The sequence below is a fragment of the Pseudonaja textilis genome, chromosome 7 (genome assembly GCF_049901715.1).
Source record: "Pseudonaja textilis isolate UNSWEBS1 chromosome 7, rPseTex1.2, whole genome shotgun sequence".
Classification (NCBI taxonomy): domain Eukaryota; kingdom Metazoa; phylum Chordata; class Lepidosauria; order Squamata; family Elapidae; genus Pseudonaja; species Pseudonaja textilis.
In genome coordinates, this window is record NC_141996.1 from 4,274,383 (window position 1) to 4,294,873 (window position 20,491).

General features: G+C 44.5%; 1 protein-coding gene across 2 annotated transcripts in view; it reads right to left on the minus strand.

Annotated features, from left to right (window-relative positions):
* The window catches only part of DGAT2 (diacylglycerol O-acyltransferase 2), a 48,016-nt gene extending 27,591 nt beyond the window's left edge, over positions 1-20,425 (minus strand). The window contains exons 1-3 of one of the 2 annotated variants that reach the window (XM_087937835.1): positions 20,257-20,424; positions 15,795-15,950; positions 3,362-3,481 (exon numbers count right to left, since the gene is read on the minus strand). In XM_087937835.1, coding sequence (XP_087793961.1) covers positions 3,362-3,368 — 7 coding nt within the window. In that variant the 5' untranslated portion in view covers positions 3,369-3,481; positions 15,795-15,950; positions 20,257-20,424. Of the gene's footprint in view, positions 1-3,361; positions 3,482-15,794; positions 15,951-20,256 lie in introns of both variants that reach the window. The other variant, XM_087937834.1, reaches the window with a different exon arrangement.
* Positions 20,426-20,491: the final 66 nt, after the last annotated feature.

Consider the following 20,491-nt stretch of genomic DNA (forward strand, 5'->3'; position numbering starts at 1 on the left):
TAGTCCTCGACTTACAACCACAAGTTAGGAGTGGAATTTCCCTCGTAAGTCACAGAGGTCATAAGTTAAATTATCATGTGACCAGATCTGATGATACACCTGGGTTGTTTTTTTTTTACATCCGCCATTAAAGCAAATCACCCAGTCGTTAAACCAATCCAGAATCCCCACATGGATGTCTTTTTGCTGGAAACCGGTCCCAAATCCCTGTCACATGACCTCAGGATGCTGTAACCAAGACTGGGCTGCTACCAGTTCTCCCCGGTTTGGGCAAATCCGTACCGAACCGTTAGCTAATTTTTTTGGCCGGTTCAGTGAACCAGGAGATCCCAACCCTGGCTGGCCCTGCCCACCCCTCCCCGCCCCTCTCAGGAATCTCCGCGGCCCATTTTGGATCCCAGGTAAGTGCAGGGCGCACACAGAGGCTCAGGAAGGCTGAAAAACAGGCCTTCTGGAAATTTGGGAAGGCCGGAAATGGGCCTGTTTCCGGCTTCCAGAGAGCCTCCGTAGCCCTGGGAGGCCGTTTTCACCCTCCTGGAGGCTCGAGAAAAGCCTCTGGAGCCCGGGGAGGGCGAAAACACCCCCCCCGTGCCACGATGCAGGAGGCCAATTAGGCCACGCCCACCATAGCCACGCCCACCCAGCCACCGGGCAGAGAACCTGTTGCTAAAATTTTTGAATTTTGTGCGACCGTCATACAGGGAAGGCGTTTTTTTCCAAAGCCGTCATAAATTTGAATCGAGATCAAACGAACGGTCCCACGTTAAGGACTACCCGTGAAGTTACCCTCGGTCCTTTTCAAAAGGAAAAAGGGGCCAGACATGGAGATTTTGTTATCCGTGTGAGGGTGAAAAAAACACCAGAGAGGGCACGAAGCCAAATTTTCCGCAAACAAGTTTTGAGGCGTACAGAAAATCCATTTGTTCCAAGCAGGGGTGGATCTTTGACCCACCCCGCACACACACACACACACACACACACACAATGGCCTTGAAAAGTCACGGTCACACTCGTATTTTGGATCACGGGATAGATAAAAATTGGGATTTTGTTGTCCAGGTCCTTTGGCTCGGTACAAGCACTTAACCTCCCCTTTTTACCCGCAAATTTTGGGACATTATCCAAGGTTTAGATAAAACTGAATAAGGAGAAAGGGTCTGAATTTGGGAGAGAAAAGAATTAGAGCTCCCGTGTGTTCCATTATCATTACCAAATGGTATAGAAATGGTATAGGGCAGGGGCCGGCCACCTTTTGGACCTCAGGGACCACCAAACTCATAATTTTAAATCCCGCGGACCTCTAATATGGATTTTGACTGATGGTGGCTGGCTGACGTGGGTGGGAAAGTCAGTCCCTTATTCCAGAGCTGCAGGAGTCACAGGACTGGCCCTTTGGTCATACAAGATACAACATAGAATAAAAATTCAAGAACTAGAAAACCTTGAATTAGGCCGTCTTCGGTCTGACCTAAGCATGGTATATAAAATCATACATTGCAATGTCCTACCTGTCAATGAATACTTCAGCTTCAACCATAACAACACAAGAGCACACAACAGATACAAACTCAAGGTTAACCGCACCAAGCTTGATTGCAGGAAATACGACTTCAGCAACAGAGTGGTCAATGTCTGGAATACTCTACCTGACTCAGTGATTTCTTCCCCAAACCCCAAAAACTTTAACCTTAGACTGTCTACTATTGACCTCACCCCTTTCCTAAGAGGCCTGTAGGGGGCGTGCATAAGCGCACCAACGTGCCTACCGTCCCTGTCCTATTGTTTCTTTTATTTTTCTTTTATTTTTCTTATATGTACCCATTTCATGTATTCATAACTATGTATACACTTATACTTATTATCTTGTAAACAATTGACAAATAAAATAAAATAAAAATAAAGATCAGTTGCTCCTCCACCCAGGTACACCGGCCTACCAGGGACTGGAGGAGGAGCTGCTCCGGGATGACCAAAGCGCCAGTCTTGTGACTATAGCAGCTCTGGAATATGGGACCGACTTTTCCACCAACGTCAGCGAGCCACCCCGGGGCGGATTTCTCTCCCCCGCCGTTGGTCTTACCTTCCAGTTCCAGCTCGCGTGGCTCTACTCAAGGTAAGGTTTGCACTCAGCCGAAGGGTGGGCGCCAATGGGAGGGTGGGCCATGTGGGCAGCGCGGCCTTGTGTTCCCACGCAGCCTGCATTAATTGTTTTGGGGGAGGGCTTGGAGGGGCATTTCTCTGTGGACCACCAAAATTTTCTTGCGGACCAACGGTGGTCCCCGGCCCACCGGTTGGCAACCACCGGTATAGGGCAGGGGTTGACAACCTTAAACACTCAAAGAGCCATTTGGTGAGCGCTCCTATCACTGGGGTTTTTTTAAGAAGAGATTGGACAAGCGTTTGTCTGACATGGTATAGGGCAGTGGTGGCTAACCTTTTTGGGCTCCTATGCCAACAGTTGCATTCACGCTCGCGGGCACATGCTCACATGCCAGCACTCAGAAGGCAATGCATGTTGCACCCCCACGCCTCCTGTGCATGCGCACATGATGCCCTCCCGCCACCCCCTTACTGCACTGGGCCCGTTTTGTCACTTCTGGTATTTCTGGAAATATAGGAAGTGACAAACGGGCCTGTTTTTCAGCCTCCAAAGGCTGCAGAGGCTTCCCTCGAGATTCTGGGAGGCCGGAAAAGGCCTCAAGAGACCCAAAAATCACCTGGAAGGCATGCGCATGCGCAGTGCAGGTAAGTTTGGCTGGGGCTTGCGTGCCCGCACAAATGGCTCTGCGTGCCACCTGTGGCACACATGCCATAGGTTTGCCATCACGGGTATAGGGACTCCTGCCTGAGAAGGGCTGGACTAGAAGACCTCCAAGGTCCCTTCCAACTCTGTTAGTTTCTGTTAAAGCACCTGAGGGCAGGTTGAGAAGCAACAGATGGAAACTAACCAAGGAGAAGACCAAGCTAGAATTAAGGAGAAATTTCCTGACAGCGAGAACAATCAACCAGTAGGACAACTTTCCTTCAGAAGTTGTGGCTGCTCCTATCACTGGAGGTTTTTAAGAAGAGATTGGACAACCATTTGTCTGAAATGTTATAGGGTCTCCTGCTTGAGCAGGGGGTTGGACTAGAAGACCTTGAATACCCCTTCCAACTCTGTTGTTCTATTCTATTCCTATTCCTTCTGTTATTTTTAGTCTGTCTATTCCATTCAATTCCATTCCATTATTTCATTTCTGGTCTGGTCTGGTCTGTCTAGTCCAGTCTTTCTTGAAGACATCTTTAGTAATCCATGCACCCCTATCTCCCAATAGGCACCACCCCAAAAGTCTCGAGCAAAAAGACAAAACGATCTCCTTACCCATCATAAGGAATGAGACCACCCATTGCAGCACCGAAATGATCTGCAGTTGCTTCTCCACTTTTGACTTGGACAGCCAAGAGAGATCCTGAAGGGCCGACAAGATGCTGGAACCGGTCCCTGAAAGGAGAAAAGGAAAAGAATTCGGTCCATTGAGTGATTTCCAAAGGCTTCCCCAACGGATCCCTTCCCGAGGCTTTGAATGTGACTCTCCACATTCCTTACTAACTAATTAATGAATTCCCTACTAACCATTAACTATTAATTCCCTACTTGGCCATCGCTAGTGTGTACGACCGTGAGAGGCGGGCCAGAAGGAAAGCTGAGCGCCGAAGAACTGACGCTTTCGAATTGTGGGCGCTGGGGAAGACTCTTGAGTGTCGTCTCCTTTGCACTGCGAGGAGATCCAATCAGTCGATCCTCAAGGGGATCGACCCTGGCTCCCCTTTGGAAGGACATGCCATGGGAGTCACAACGAGTTGGACACAACTTAGCGACTAAACAACAAAGAACAACAGGTTCACCTCAATCTGTGTGGTTCAAGCTAAGAGCACTTGGTCCAAAGCAATGCTTACTCTGGAGCCTCATGCAGTGTTCCTCGACTTACGACCACATTTGGGAGCAGAATTCCCACTGTAAGTCATTACAGGTAGCCCTCAACAAAAATGATGGCCATTTTTCACACTTATGACTGTTGCAGCATTCCCACGTTCACGTGATCAAAATTCAGATGCTTGGCAATTGTCACAATTAAATTTCTTAAGTTCTAGGTTGGTTCTCTTGATGGAAACTAACAAGGGAAGTGTTGGAATGCGCTGATAGGAAGTAACTTTTTGTAACAACTACCAAAGTACTCAGCCAGTGAATGGCATTGTTTACAAGTTCGTTGTTTTACCCTAGGTAGAGTTTCCTATTAAGTTGAACAGCTAAGCAGTAAAGCACATGGTGACTGTACTCTTTGTTTGATCTGTGGTGCTGTATATAAACAGAATTTCTAACAGAAAAAAAAACAGCCTAGAACTAAGGAGAAATTTCCTGACAGTGAAAACAATTGATCAGTGGAACAACTTGCCTCAAGAAATTGTGGATACTCCATCACGGGAGGTTTTTAAGAAGAGGTTGGACAACCATTTGTCTGAAATGGTACAGGTAGTCCTCAACTCACGACCACAATTAAGCCCAACATTGATGTTGCTAGGTGAGAAATCTGTTAAGTGAGTCTTGCCCCATTTTATGACCTTTCTTGCCAACTTTTCTCATTGACTTTGCTTGCCGGAATCACATGACCCCAGGACACTGCAACTGTCATAAGTATAAGTCAATTGTCCAGCATCCCAACATAAATCACGTAACCATGGGGATGCTACAATGGTTGTAAGTATGAAAAATTGTCATAGGTCTCTTTTTTTCAGTGCCATTGTAACTTGGAATGGTCACTAAATGAACTCTGGTTAAGTCGAGGTCTACCCATATAGGGTTTCCTGCTTAGGCAGCGGGTTGGACTAGAGGACCTCCAAGGTCCCTTCCAACTCTTGTTATTCTGTACATAGCAGTGTTAAAAAGCAGAGCAGGGTTAAAATGGACACCTTTTCAGCCATGCTCAGGTGTAAATGGGAAAAGGCTTCAAGTGAGGTTAATTTAACAGCCCAGAAGCAGATAAACAATAGAAGGAAATAGATTAGAGAAGATCCAGCCAAGTGTTGACACTACTTCCTTAGAGGAAGAGGAGGTCAATCTGTCCTCCTCATAAACAGACTGTGAATAGAAATGGCGTGTTTGCAAGTAGATTTTTCACCTCCGCAAATCTCCCAAAGTTATCCATTGACCAATCGCTCAAGTTGCCGGAGTTCCCAATTCCTGCAATGGTTGTTGTATGTTGTCAAACAAACTGAAGGCCGAATGTTGTTTTTTTGGCACAGCACGTAAGCATTTCCTAATGATTGGGACTTGGGTCAGGGAAATATGAATCTGAGGGACGCAAAATTAAAAGCGGCAAAAGGTGTGTGTTTTTGCAACCAACAAGATTTCTTCCTGGGCAAGATGTTTTTTGGACACGCAACCACAACGTGCCTTTTCCTCAAACACGAGCACATTCAGAGGTGTGCTGCTGAAAGAGATGCTCAGTAAGAGAGCAATTGAGGCATATCTAGGAATTACTGCATTTTAGCAACAATGCAACCTACCCCAAACATCCTCTGGAAAGGAAGGAAGGAAGGAAGGAAGGAAGGAAGGAAGGAAGGAAGGAAGGAAGGAAGGAAGGAAGGAAGGAAGGAAGGAAGAAAAGGAAAGAGGAAGGAAGGAAGGGGAAGGGAAGAAAGAGAAGGAAAAGGAAAGTGGAAGGAAGGAAGAGAAGAGAAGGAAGGAAGGAAGGAAGGAAGGAAGGAAGGAAGGAAGGAAGGAAGGAAGGAAGGAAGGAAGGAAGGAAGGAAGGAAGAAGAGGGAGGGAGGAGAAGGAAGGAAAGAGAAAAAACAGAAAGAAAAGAGAAAGAAAGGGAGGGAAGAGAAGGAAAAAGAGAGAAAAGAAAAGAAAGAAAGGGGGAGGGAGGAAGAGAGGGGAGGGAGAAAGAAAGAAAGAAAGAAAGAAAGAAAGAAAGAAAGAAAGAAAGAAAGAAAGAAAGAAAGAAAAAGTTGGAGAAAGGGAAGGAAGGTAGGAAAGAGAAAAAGAAAGAATGAGGGAGGAAGGGGAAGGGAGGGGGAAGAAAGGAAGACAGAAAAAAAGATAGAAAAAAGGCAGAAAGAAAGAAAGAAAGAAAGAAAGAAAGAAAGAAAGAAAGAAAGAAAGAAAGAAAGAAAGAAAGAAAGAAAGAAAGACCTTTCAACGCCTACTCAATTTGAGTCATTGCCATTTCTGAGACTAGGCCCAGACCTTGCTGGATTTTCAGCCAACATTAATTTGGGAGATGACCAGAATTGTTTAAGAAAAGTCAGCCAAAATTCACAGGGCATTAAATTGGGGGCAAATTTGCCTCATCTACACAGTACACAATCGATCAATAGAACAGGTTGCATTCAGACATTATGGGTGTTCCATCAGTGGAAGTTTTTGAGAAGAGACTGAAGCGCCATTTGTCTGATATGTTATGGGGTTTTCTGCTTGAGCCAGGGGGTTGGACTAGAAGATCTCCCAGGTCCCTTCCAATCTTGTTATTCTGTCTTTTTCACCTGGGTTTGGTCAACTTGAGTGGAGTCAGGCAAGAAGCATACAGTAGGCAAGAAACACACAAGGTAAGGATCGGAAGGGAGTATAGAGGTCATCTAGTTTAACCCTTTCCCACCCCAGAAATCATCTTCTATCGTTAAACCAGCTAACATGCTGGCTCAGTTTAGATATAGCCATTACTCTATGGTTAAAAGCTTCAGGGGCAGGAACCTCAGGTCCTCCAGAAGATTTTGAACTACAACTCCCAGCATGCTCCCTATTCACTATATTGATTGAGATTGCTGGGGATTGAAGTTTTCAGAAACTTCCGTTTCAAGGTTACAGTTTTCCCAACACCCCAAGCCCTACATTCGTGTTTCTCAAATCTTGGCACCTTTAAGATATATGGACTTCAACTCCCAGAATTCATCTGTGCTGGTTGGAGAATTCTGGGAGTCGAAGTCCCCACGGTTTAAAGATGCTAAGACTGAAAAACGCTGCCACAGATTATCAGCAGTCGCAACCTTCACAATCAGCAAGCACAACCTAGGAATGCTCAAATCCTGCCTTAAAAGTGCCTTAAATTTTCTTAAGAGCCAGTATGGCATTGCGGCTAAGTTACCAGGTTAGAAACCCAGAGGTGGGGAGTTCAAGTCCCACCTTAGGCATGAAAACCAACTGGGTGACTCTGGGCCAATCACCAGGAGATGGTGAATTCTAGTTCTGCCTTAGAACATGAAAACCAGCTGAGTGACCTTGAAACAGTCATTTCTCTCCCTCAGCCGTTCAACCCACCTCACAAGGTTGTTGTTGCAGAGAAAATAGGAGTAATATTAGGATATGTTCTCCCCCCTTGAGTTATTTACAAACAATAATAAAGACTGGGTTGAAAAAAAACTCAGCTAAGTACAGAATGTTGCCGTTGCCTTGTGCCTGTCTTCCTTACCCTCAAAGTCCCAACTGGCTGGGAATCCTGGGAGTTGTTGTCCCCACAAGGCACTGGATGGTAGGTCTCCAGCAGCTGTGTTGTTTTTTTTTTTTTACTTCTCTTTCTCCTATTTCGGTGGGAAGAGAGTCCTACAATTCTCCTTCCCAGCTTGGGTTTAATCATCCGAGCAGTCTTGATCTGCATAAATCATCTACCAAGGAAGGTTGGCTTGGAAACCAGCAATGTCAAAAAAAAATAACCTTTGCAAAACCTGGTGTGTGTGTGTGTGTGTGTGTGTGTGTGCGTGTGTGTGTTTCTCCAAGGGGCTGAGATACGGCAACAAAGCAGGCTGGTGGTGAATGATGGAGGCCCATTGTGCTGCCATGGCAATGACTGAAATCAGAGATCACAACACAACTGTACAGAATAACCAGAGTTGGAAGGGACCTTTGGAGGTCTTCTAGTCCAACCCCCTGCTCAAGCAGGAAAACCCTGTATCATTTTAAACCAATGGTTGTCCAATCTCTTCTTAAAAACCTCCAGTGATAGGAGCACGCACAACTACTACTTTTTTTTTTCTTTTAAAAATCATCTTTATTGAACGTTATTTTCACAATTAAAAACACACTTCAAATAATTTAACCACCGGTTCTTCTGCCCTAATGATTTCTTCCAGCAACCGCTCAGAAAGTTAGCAACCGGTTCTCACGAACCAGTGTGAACCGGCTGAATCCCACCATTGCTCTACTCTAACCAGGAGAATCCAGGAGAATCCTCCTAGTTTTTCATTTGGCACGCCTGTTTTAGTTTTTAAACACAATTGCAAATGACTTTTTTTTCCACCCCCCCACTAGGAAGCAAAAGCCCAGCCTCCCAGTTTATTTTCATCTGAAACTGTCCTTGTTGACATTGGTAGGAAAAAAAAAAATTAAGGGGGCAGTTGCTTATTTTCTCAAGGGGAAAGGAGATAAGCAAGGAACTGATTATCAGTATCCTGTAAAGATAGAGGGAGGGAACTATGGCCCCTTGGTGACCTGTGGACTTCAACTCCCAGAATTCCTGAGCCAGCAATTATGGTTCCCTTGATAACCTGTGGGCTTCAACTCCCAGAATTCCTGAGCCAGCATGGCTAGCCCAGGAAATCTGGGAGGGTAAGGAATTTTATCAAGCTGACGGTGTAGTTTGACCTACTGTGAGTGAGCAAACTTTTCTTCTTTCTTTTGATTTTCTTGATTTTATTTGTGCTCCAAATTGAGGAATTCTAGGACTTGGAAGTCCACATGTCTTAAAGGTGCTAAAGTCAAGAGACACTGATTTAGGGACTGAAGGTAACAACTAAGTTTGAACTGGGCCCAGAAGCAGAGTGAGAAACCAATTCAATATACCTTTAATACAGGTATTCAGGTAGTCCTCATCTTACAACCTTTCTTTTAGTGACCAAAGTTGCAACGGCACTGAAAAAAGTGACTTAGGACCATTTTTCCACACTTATGACCACTGCATCATCCCCATGGTCACATGATCAAAATTCAGACGCCTGGCAACTGGTTCATATTTATGACCGTCACGGTGTCCCGGGGATCACAAGGTCCCCTCTTGCGACCTTCTGATGAGCAAAGTCCATGGGGAAGACTAAATGATTCACTTAACAACAGTGGCAAGGTCGTCAAAAAATTTTTGCTTTCCTCTTATGCCTTATTTAACGCTGGTCCAATACCTGCAAATCTCTATTTTATTTTATTTTATTTTTCATCTGGTTCTTGGGCAAACATCCAAGGAGCTGCTGAAATCTAATCTCCGTTAGGGTAGCTCAGTATTTATTTATCGTGAAAAACACCGGTGGCACAAAGCCACGAAGTTGGATTCCTTACACAACCTTGGCTGAAATCAAGCCAAATGAAGCAATCCAGAATAAAGTACAATTTATTCTGATGCGGTTATTGGTCGTGTTCTCCACGCTGTCCCATGATTGAAGTTTGCAGGGTTTGTTATTGGATCTCTTTGGAGCTAACAAGGTGGATTTCCCTCACAGGGAACCCATGCAATGAAATTAATCCTTTCTCCGGATTCAGACAACAACATCTTGAACCATAAACTAAGAAAATGATCTGTATTTGCACAGCACTCAAAACCACAAAGAAATTAAGGTGTTTTTTTTTAAAAAAAACCTGAGATAAGGAGGTATTTTTATTTTATTTTCTGTCTGTTAGTTCTCCAAATAACTCAAGGCAGAGAACCTATCCAACATACCTTTCTCCTGCTATTTTCCCTACAACAGCAATCCTCTGAGGTGGTTCGGCTGAGAGAGAGGGGGCGGGCCCAAACTCAACCAGTTGGCTGTCATTCTTAAAGTGGGACTAGAACTCACTGTCTCCTGGTGATTGGCCCAAGTCACCCAGCTGGTTTTCATGCCTAAGGCAGGACTAGAACTCCCCGTCTCCTGGTGATTGGCCCAAAGTCACTCAGCCAACTTTCATGCCTAAGGCAGAACTAGAATTCACCATTTCTCAGTGATTGGCTCAAAGTCACCCAGCCAGCTTTCATGCCTAAGGTGGAACTAGAATTCACCATCTCCTGGTGATCGGCCCAAGTCACCCAGCTGGCTTTCATGCCTAAGGCACAACTAGAACTCACCATTTCCCAGATGGCTTGCACAGAATTTCCGCTGCTAAGCATGACGGTGGTTAAGCAAGTTGCGCCCAATTATACCACCTTTTCCCATAGTTGTTAATCCAATCACTGCAGTTGTTAAGTGGATCAGGCAGTCGTTAAGTGAGTCCAGCTTCCCCCATTGGCTTTGCTGGTCAGAATCTGGCTGGGAAGGGCACAACTGCTGATCCCTCACCCTAGGATGCTGCAAATATATGGCTGCCAAGTGCCCGAATTTTGATCATGTGACCATGGGGACCATTGGAAGTGCGAGGACGGTTATAAGTCATTTTTTTTCAATGGTGTTATAACTTCAGATGGTCATCCAATGAACAGCCTGTCAATCAAGGAGGAGATCAAGGACTCAGATGAGGGGACAGGACCATCAGGGAGTGGACTGCGGCCTTCAGAGATTGTGGGGGCTGGAAGCAGTGATGAGGAGGTTCCTGAGGAGCCTATGCTAAGAGTACCTGCACGCAGGATTGCTCGTAGGAAAGAGCAGCTACAACAGCACGGGTGACCAGGAGTAAGGCTGCAAGGTGATAGCCCCTACTTCAAGAAGACAAAAGCCAGCTGTGAAACGAACATACTTTGCAGAAGGCAAAGACGTTTTGAAACTCAGCCTTGTGGACATTACAGTATCTTAAGTTGGTATTTGAAGACTCTTGCGTGGTAAAATATTTCTTATCTGTTATTCTTGGCAGCCTCACACAGTTTTGGCAAGGCTTGTGCTTATCACAGTTAATTATTTTGCAGAAGCATTAAAAGGTTTCTGTTCCCTTTGGATTGTGTTTGATTTGTTGAAAAGGGGCGTGGGTCAGAACAATATCTGAGGGGCTGCCACAAAGAAGAGGGAGTCAAACTATTCCCCAAAGCACCTGAAGACAGGACAAGAAGCAACGGGTGGAAACTAACCCAAGAGAGAAGCAACTTAGAATTAAGGAGAAATTTCCTGACAGTGGGAACAATTAATCTGTGGAACAGCTTGCCACCAGAAGTTGTGGGTGCTTCATCACTGGAGGTTTTTAAGAAGAGATTGGACAGTTATTTGTCTGAAGTGGTGTAGGATTTCCTGCATGAGCACAGGGTTGGATTAGAAGACCTCCAAAGGTCCTATCCAACTCTTATTCTGTTATTATGTCCTCCTGACCATCACATTACCAGATCTTGGAAATAGTCTACCTTTAAATCTTAAGCTTCAAAATATTCCAGTCCACGGGGAAAAAAGTTTAAAGTGTTATGAGTCATGCCTCCTGGAGCTCCAGGGAATAAAAATCGTATTTGTAGCCAGTGCTACTGTATTACAACGAGCTTGCTTGGCAAGGTGTTTTTTTTTTAAATCTAGTGGAATGAACTATTAACAACATGCCATTGTGTTGATATGCATTTCAGATAAATCAATCAGGACTCTCAGTTTCCAACAGGTAGCTAAGAAAACTTCTGTGCAGTTTCTGTCCCTACTAAGACAGCCCGTCGCTTAAACTGGTTTTAAAGTTTTAACGTTTTGAGGGGGTTGCTATCCTTCACTCACACAAGCTATGGCAATTTATGCATTTATCCCTTCGGGTATCTAGCGTCTCATTTCTTTAAGGTGATGTACATCGCTTGAGCTTAAACATACTTGGGACAAACACATGGCTATCATCCAGCCAAGACTAAAAATAAATAAATAAAATGTAAAAAATAAGGAAGGAAGGAAGAAAAAGAGGAGGAAGGAAGAGAAGAAAGGAGAGAGAAAAAAAGAAAGAGAAGAGAGAGAGAGAGAGAGAGAGAGAGAGAGAGAGAGAGAGAGAAAGAAAGAAAGAAAGAAAGAAGAAAGAAAGAAAGAAAGAAAGAAAGAAAGAAAGAAAGAAAGAAAGAAAGAAAGAAAGAAAGAAGGAGAAGGAAGGAAAGAGAAAAAAAGACAGAAAGAAAGAGAGAGAGAAAGAAAGAGAGGGAAGAGAAGAAAAGAGAGAGAGAAAGGAAAAGAAAGAAAGAGGGAGGGAGGGAGGGAGAGAGGGGAGGGAGAAAGAGAGAGAGAGAGAAAGAAAAGAAAGAAAGAAAGAAAGAAAGAAAGAAAGAAAGAAAGAAAGAAAGAAAGGAAGGAAGGAAGAAGGAAGAAGGAAGAAGGAAGGAAGGAAGGAAGGAAGGAAGAAAGAAAAAGTTGGAGAAAGGGAAGGAAGGTAGGAAAGAGAGAAAGAAAGAACGAGGGAGGGGAAGGGAGGGGGATGGAAGGAAGACAGAAAAAAGGATAGAAAAATGGCAGAAAGGAAGAAAGAAAGGAAGGAAAGACAAAGAAAAAAAGAAGGAAGGAAGGAAGGAAGGAAGGAAGGAAGGAAGGAAGGAAGGAAGGAAGGAAGGAAGGCAGGAAAGAAAGAAAGAAAGAAAGAAAAACTCAAAGGGAAGACTAAATGGAGCACTAGGTCTTTTTTTGCTATTAGCTTGTTTCTAGCAATCCTGATTGTTATTTTTTTTCCCCCAGCACAACAGCCCTGGGAGGTAGGATGGACTGAAATGAGAGAAAGCCATCCAAAGTCAGAGGGGAGTTACTCCCCAGTGGCAGCCCAACACCTTAACCCAGTGTTTTCCAACCTTGGCAATTTTAAGACGCGTGGAACTTCCGACTCCCAGAATTCCCCCAGCTAGCAGGGATGGTTGGGAAATTCTAGGAACTGAACTCCACATGTCTTAAAGATGGCCACGTTGAGAAATACTGATCTAGGCTCTAACTCTAGAATTTTGAAACTAGACTTTGCTTCCTTTCTCACTTACTCCAAAGCAAGTCAAAAGGCAAGTCAATCTTGAATTTCTCTCTCACCTTTTACTGTTTCCCGGGGGGTTAAGCTCAAGTTTTTACTACGGATTGCCAAATAGATTCTGCAAACCTATGTTTACCTACCTTCCTACCTAGTTAGAGATCTTGCAGAGCGACCAAGCCTTCTAAATACAGGTAGTCCTTGACTTACGACCCATAATTTGAGCCCTCGATTTCCATTGCTGAGCAAGTCGGTCGTTAAGGGAGGTTTTTGCCCCGTTTCACAACCTTAGTTCCTTGCTACCATTGTTAAAGGATCACTGCGGTGGTTAAATTAGCAACACGGTTGTTAAGCGAATCAAGGCTTCCCCATTGATGCTGCTTGTCAGAGGGTCGCAAAAGGGGACCGCGTGACCCGGGGGCACCACCACAGGTATGTTTCTATGACGGTTGCAGCGTCGCAAGGTCATGTCATCCCCTGATAGGTACACTCCAGTTATCAAGGCAGGGGCGGGATGCAAATATTTTTACGACCAGTTCTGTGGGCGTGGCTAGGCGGGCGTGGCCATGTGACTGGTAGGCGTGGCTTCTTCTTTTTCTTTCTTTTTGCAGCACTCCCCCCACCGCTCCATTTTTCCGCGTCCTGGGCCTCAGGGAAGCTTCCTGGGTGAACCAGTAAGGCAGCATAGGAAAACAGCTGATCGTTGGAACAGCTGATCATCGGGGGGAAAGAAAATACCAGTTGAGCCGAACCGGTAGCTGTTTTTTTACTACTGGTTCGACTGAACGGTAACAATTTTTACTATCGGTTCGTGTGAACCGGGTCGAACCGCTATAATATCACCACTGTACCAAGGCTCTGAATATTGATCATGTGACCATATTGGGTTGCAATGGTCGTAAGTGTGAAAAACTTCATAAGTTCTTTTCTTTTTTCAGTGCTCTAGTAACTTCAAATGGTCACTAAATGAACGGTTATAAGTCGGGGACTATCTGTAGTGTTTCCGCTTCCCAAAGAACCCCTCTCATGTCTTCTAACAGATGGAAACTATTCAAAGAGAGAAGCAACTTAGAACTAAGGAGAAATTTCCTGACAGTGAAAAACAATACGTGAAAAAACTTGCCTCCATAAGTTGTGAATTCTCAAACACTGGAAGTTTTTAAGAAGATGTTGGATAACCATTTGTCTGAAGTGGTGTAGGGTTTCCTGCCTGAGCAAGGGGTTGGACTAGAAGACCTCCAAGGCCCCTTCCAACTCTGTTGTTCTATTTCTATTTCTAAACCCTAGGATACTAAGCCTATTTTTGTCTGGCTCCTGTTCTTCCTTCTGCTTCCCAAGGTTATTCTCACAGCCCATTAAACCTGATCTCACCTGCCTGTTTTACCTAATCATTCATCAATTTGCCAACCTTCCGGCCAACTGCAGCAGTAACAGATAATGTACCAGTGTAGATAGGAGAACTGCAAAAAAGGAAAACAGCCGAAAAGCCAGACAGACAACAGACAGACAGGACTTAAAACAAGGACACCGATGCAATTAGGCATGACAGTTAGACCTTATATCCATATCTACATCTATCTATCTATCTATCTATCTATCTATCTATCTATCTATCTATCTATCTAAACTATCTATCTCCAGGGTTAACGGAGCTATGGCCCTTAACATTTGGAGAAATCTACCTGTAACTTTAAGAAGCCGATTAGATTTTCTGTACCATACAGATCATCAGGAATCGGATAGGAAGTTTGCAAGACTATCAGATGATAACTGTTTATTTATTATATTTGTTTACTGTTCATCTTGCCTCAAGGCTACTCTGAGCAGCTTACAACATTAAAATAAAACTACATAACAACATAAATATCTATAAATAGAGGATGATAGTGATAATGATAGATCCAGGGATAGATAAACAGATAAACAGATAATCAGAATTGGAAGGGACAATGGTCATCTAGTCCAACCCCCCCGCTCCCACCCAAGTGGGAGACCCTACACCATTTCTGGCAAATGGCAGTCCAATCTCTTCTTGAAAGTCTCAAGTGATGATGCGATCACGATAGATAGATAGATAGATAGATAGATAGATAGATAGATAGATAGATAGATAGATAGATAGAGTGTAGATGGATGAATGGATGGATGGAAGGGTGGGTGAAGTAGAGAGAGGGGGAGAGGGGGAGGGGGGGAGAAAGAGATGGGTGGGATGACCCAATGATTAAAGACACTGAGCTTATCAGTTGGAAAGCTGATACCGCGGGTTCGAGACCCAAGCTCCCACCTAGCAGCTGGAAAGCATGCAAAGGCAAGTAGATAAATAGGTACCACTTTGGTGGGAAGGTCACAGCATTCTGTGTGCTTCGGTGTACAGCCATGCTTGGCCACATGACCACTGAAATGATCTTCAGACAATGCTTTCAGCCTAAGGAGACAGAACTCATTGTCTCCTAGATTGTCCCAATCCCAGCTAGCTTTCATGACTAAGGCAGGACTAGAACTCATTGTCTCCTGGTGATTGGCCCAAAATCACCCAACCAGCTTTCCCAGCTAGGTTTCTGGTGATTGTGACCAAGCTTTCATGCCGGGACTAGAACTCACCGTCTCCTGGCGATTGGCCCAAAATCACCCAACCAGCTTTCATGCCTAAGCCAGGACTAGAACTCACCGTCTCCTGGTGATTGGCCCAAGTCACCCAGCTGGCTATCATACCCAAGGCAAGACTAGAATTCACTGCCTCCCACTTTCTAGCCTGGTGCTTTAACCACTGCACCAAACTGGCTCAAACACCAAACATCTCCGCAGGTTAATTCAACTAACAACGAATCAATGTTTGAACGGAGGAGTCTGCAGGAAGAGTGTTGCTACAAAGAAAGTGTGATGACCCTAAGGGGCGTGGCACAAAAGCAAAATTCTTTTAACCAACGTTTCCGTTAGCCACCAACATTTGAGGTTCACTTACGGTCATAAGTCAAGGACTACCTGTATTTTGGCAGCTGGATGCTCAAAGGTCCTGCCAGATCAGGCTCTTCTCGTGCGCTGAGCCCCCACAGAGTCCTTTTATTATCTCCAACTTTGCCCTCAATGTCCAGGTTACCTTCTGGGCTGGAGAAAAACTCTCCCAGGAACAGCCTTTGGCTGCAGAGAATCAAGTCCAAAACATGAGCAACACAAACTTAACTTAAAGTCCAAACTGCAGTAATTCGTTTGGCAGGGCAAGCAAAAATCTCAGGCTTGAAGGCACGGCAAAACTCACACAGTTGGGAAGATGCCAGGAACACAGATAAGCCACGACAACACAGGATAAAGTCACATTTGCTCCCAGCAGCCTGCTGCACGCAGTCTGCCTTTCTTATCAACTGTCTTCCCAGGTGTGGCTAATGAAGGGAATCAGGGCCCTTTCCTCCCCCGTAAGCCATGCAACCCACGTTGCTCCCTTCTCCGTTTCTCTCTGCATGTCCTAAGATGAAGAGGTGGGTGGGCCTGGGTCTTCCTCTGAACCCCCTCTCCCTTGTTCTACCTCTCCCCTGCTCTGCCCAGCTGGACTTTGCCCTTCCCCAGTTTCCTCCACAGCCAAGGGAGCCACACTCCCGCTCCCTGTCAGCTGTCTGGCTTCCTCCTCGGATTCAGAGTCCTACGGGGACATAACAGAAAGATTCACATACCACACTACAGCCAGTCCTCATTCATTTAGCGACCATTTCAAAGTTACAACGGCACCGAAAAAAATGGTTTATGACCGTTTTTCACACTTACGACCATTGCAGTTACCTCCATGATCACGTCATCAAAATCCAGGCGCTTGGCAACCGATTCGTACTTATGACGGATACAGCGTGCCTGGGTCACGTGATCCCCTTTTGCGACCTTCTCACCATGGGGAAACCAGAGTCACTTAACAACCGTGTAACTAACTTAACAGCTGCAAGTGATTCACTTAGCGCTTAAGGTCACAAAACAGGGCAAAGTTCTTTTAACCAACGTTTCCGTTAGCAACCGACATTTGAGGCTCAATTACAGTCATAAGTCGAGGGCGACCTGTATTTTGGCAGCTGGATGCTCCAAGGTCCTGCCAGATCAGGCTCTTCTCGTGCGCTGAGCCCCCACAATGTTCCAGCTTGTGGATTTTGGCAGGTGGATCATCGCTCTGACCTTGCTGGCGTTGCCCCAAATAGCCGAGGGATTACAGGTTAAATTTAACAGAGTTTTGAGAATCTAAAGTTCACTTTTCTCCCCCAAACAACCAACAGATCACGAAGATCAGACTGGAAGACTGGCCCTCGGGCTGTTCCAGGAGTGGAAATGATCCCTTTCTAACAGAAACAGATTCATAGGTAGACTGCCTTAACGCATGGAAGCTCCACTATGACAGTCTTGCCATCATCCTGCAAGAGAGTACTGTGTCCGGAATTGGCACCTAGCGATACCTGACCTGTTTTTCAAACTTGGTTACGATCAAAAGAAGCGAAGCGCCTAAAATGTTTTGTGACGACTGGATAAGATGACAGTTAAACCTCCCTGTAGGCTGAGTACACAGAACATCTTTCAAGAAAAGCCAGTTTAAGCCCCGTTTCTAAGTTCCAAAACGTATGAAAACCCGCCCCCAAAGCTAACCAGCATTCAAAACTCACCATGGTTAGTATTTAATGCGGGCATGCTTGAGTCCTGTGTGAGCATGAGCTTCGCTCCTAAATCAAGGCTTCTCAACCTTGGCCACAATTGAAGATGGGTGGATTTCAACTCCCAGAATTCCCCAGCCAGGAATATCGAAAAATATTGTCCTAAAGCGATAAATACCACCTGACCACGTATTACAGCATTACCTAACCCCAGATAGGCAGCGCCTCAAGCCAGCCTCAAACCAGCCTCAAACCAGGATTAAGATGAAATAGGCAAACATGTGGATCAGATCACAGTCTCAACGATTCCGCTAAACCCAAAATGACTTTTCTTAAATAAGCATACAAACTCCCCAAAGCAGTGCATTTAATCAGCCTTGGTTTTCCAGTTGCTGGTATCCATTTATTTATTTATTTTTAATCGTTGCTAAAGGAAACGCTACCAAAGGTTCAGCATTCCTACATTTTTCTTCCCCGGTTAGCAAGATTTTAATCTTTTGCCCTCTTCCCGAATTGTTGAATATGGAGGAGGGTTTCCCACAAATCATAGAAATTATAATTATTATTATTATCAGCCAGACATTTAGCAGGATTTAGCATTTTTAGGCACTTCTAAAGTCCTTTCCAAGGATCAGGGAGAGGCAGATCGAACATAGAATAATAGGACTGGAAGGGACTTTGGAGGTCTTCTAGTCCAACCCCGTCCATGGCAGGAGAGCCTATACCAGTGGTGGCTAACTTTTTGGGGCTCCTGTGCCAAAAATTGCATGCACGCTTGCACTAGTGTGCTCACATGCCAGCACCCAGAAGGCAGTATTCACGGCCCCTTCACGCCACAAGCATGCGTGCCCAATTCCCCACCACCGCGGCTACCTACACTGTACCTCCCAGCTGATTTGAGGCCCATTTGAGGCCTTTTGGGGGCCTGCCAGAGGCTTGAGGGAAGTCTCTGCAGGCTTTGCAGGCCAAAAAATGAGTCCATTTCGTCACTTCTGGTATTTCTGGAAATACAGGAAGTGAAGAAACGGGCCTATTTTTCAGCCTGCAAAGCCTGCAGAGGCTTCCCTTGAGCTTCTGACAGGCCGAAAAAGGCCCGAAAATCAGCTGGTTGATGTACTGGTATATGAATATATATATACTGTGTTTCTCCAACAATACGGCCTCCATGTTTTATTGGCATAAAATCAAATTAAGCCCCTCCCCCCAAAATTAAGGCATATATTAAACATGTGAAATGGTGGGGGGGGGGCTTGCCATTAGGAAGTACTTTTGTTGCATACCCGGATATGGTGCTGCCTGCCTTGGTGGGGCACTTCGTATCAGGAGACCTTCCGCCACCGTTGCTTTATATAAATTATATAAATTGTATTATTGTATATAAAATTGTATTATTGTAATATACATCATATTATATCTCATATCTTTATTTCATATCTTCATCTTATATATTCTATATTGTAGATCTTATATCATATATTTATCATATCATACTGTATATTATATTATATATTACCTTATATCTGTATCTTATATCTTCATCTTGTATCTATATCTTATATACCTTATACTGTATATCTTATATCACCTATCATACCTTTTATTATTGTATTCTTATATCTTCATCTTATTGTATGATATATCATACTGTACATCTTATATTGTATATCATATTATATCGTATCACACATTATACCTTATGTTATATGTTTACCTTATATCTTCATCTTATATGTATCGTATATCTTATATCATACATCATATATTACACCTTACATCTTACCTATCTTTATCTTATTATGTATCTTATACTGCATGTCTTATACTGTATATCACATTCTATATTATATTACACTTTATATTATTTTATACCTTTCTCTTGCATCTTTATATCTTATGCATCTTATGCTGCATCTCTTACACCATATCATATCAGGAGATCCTATATAAGGTCATTATTATGATCAACATCATTATTATCATTATTACTCATTAAACATGAAACTCGAGACAACTGAACATTTAAAAATGTATCACCAATCTTATTAACTAGCACTGATGGTTGATACGGGTTGCTTCCAGCATCCTAGGTATCGACTAAGTATTTTCTTAAAATATACAATTATTATTATTAAGTGCACCAACATGCCTACCATCCCTGCCTTAGTGTTCCCTTTTATTCGTATCCATTTCATGTATTAATAAAGAATAGAATAGAATAGAATAGAATAGAATAGAATAGAATAGAATAGAATAGAATAGAATAGAAAATATGGAAGAGAAGAGAAGAGAAGAGAAGAGAAGAGAAGAGAAAATATGGGATAGGATAGGATAGGATAGGATAGGATAGGATAGGATAGGATAGGATAGGATAGGATAGAAATTCTTTATTGACCAAGTCTGATTGGACACATTAGGAATTTGTCTTGGTGCATAATCATGCTTATACTTATATATATTATCAAATGCATAAATAAATAAATAAATACAAATGAAATGAAATGAAATGAAATAAAAATTATTATTATTATTTCCAGCCACTGCCACCCAGGGATTTCTAACGCTTTCAGCCTCAGCTCAGGATCTCAAACAGAGGAAAGCCAGGATGGATCAAAAAGGCTGCTGCCGCCACCATCCCCCCCTCAATCCCCGGGAGGGTCTTTCTTTACCCCCATCGGGGTGGGGGGTGGGGGGGAGCGATCCTTCGGCTCTTCTCCCCTTGCAATCTTGACGAGCACCTGCGCGGCGGGTGCAAAAGACGGCGCAAAGCCGGAGGTGCGCGGCATCCTCGCCCCCCCCACGCCCCCAGCCCGCTTCCCGGAGCCTACCTCGCAGGACCCCCGCGTAGGCAGCGATGAGCGTCTTCATGGCTCCGTCAGCGCCCATCCATGCCCGGGCGGGGAGGGAGGGAGGAAGGGAGCGAAGCCAGACGCCGGGGATGGACGGGAGGGACGCGGGGCTGCCGGGGCGAGGGTCCGGCGGCTCAGGCAGCCCAGCGACCGCCGCGAAGCCCTTTATAGCACCTGCCCGGGGAGGAGCCGGCGCGGAGGCGGCGGAGGAGGA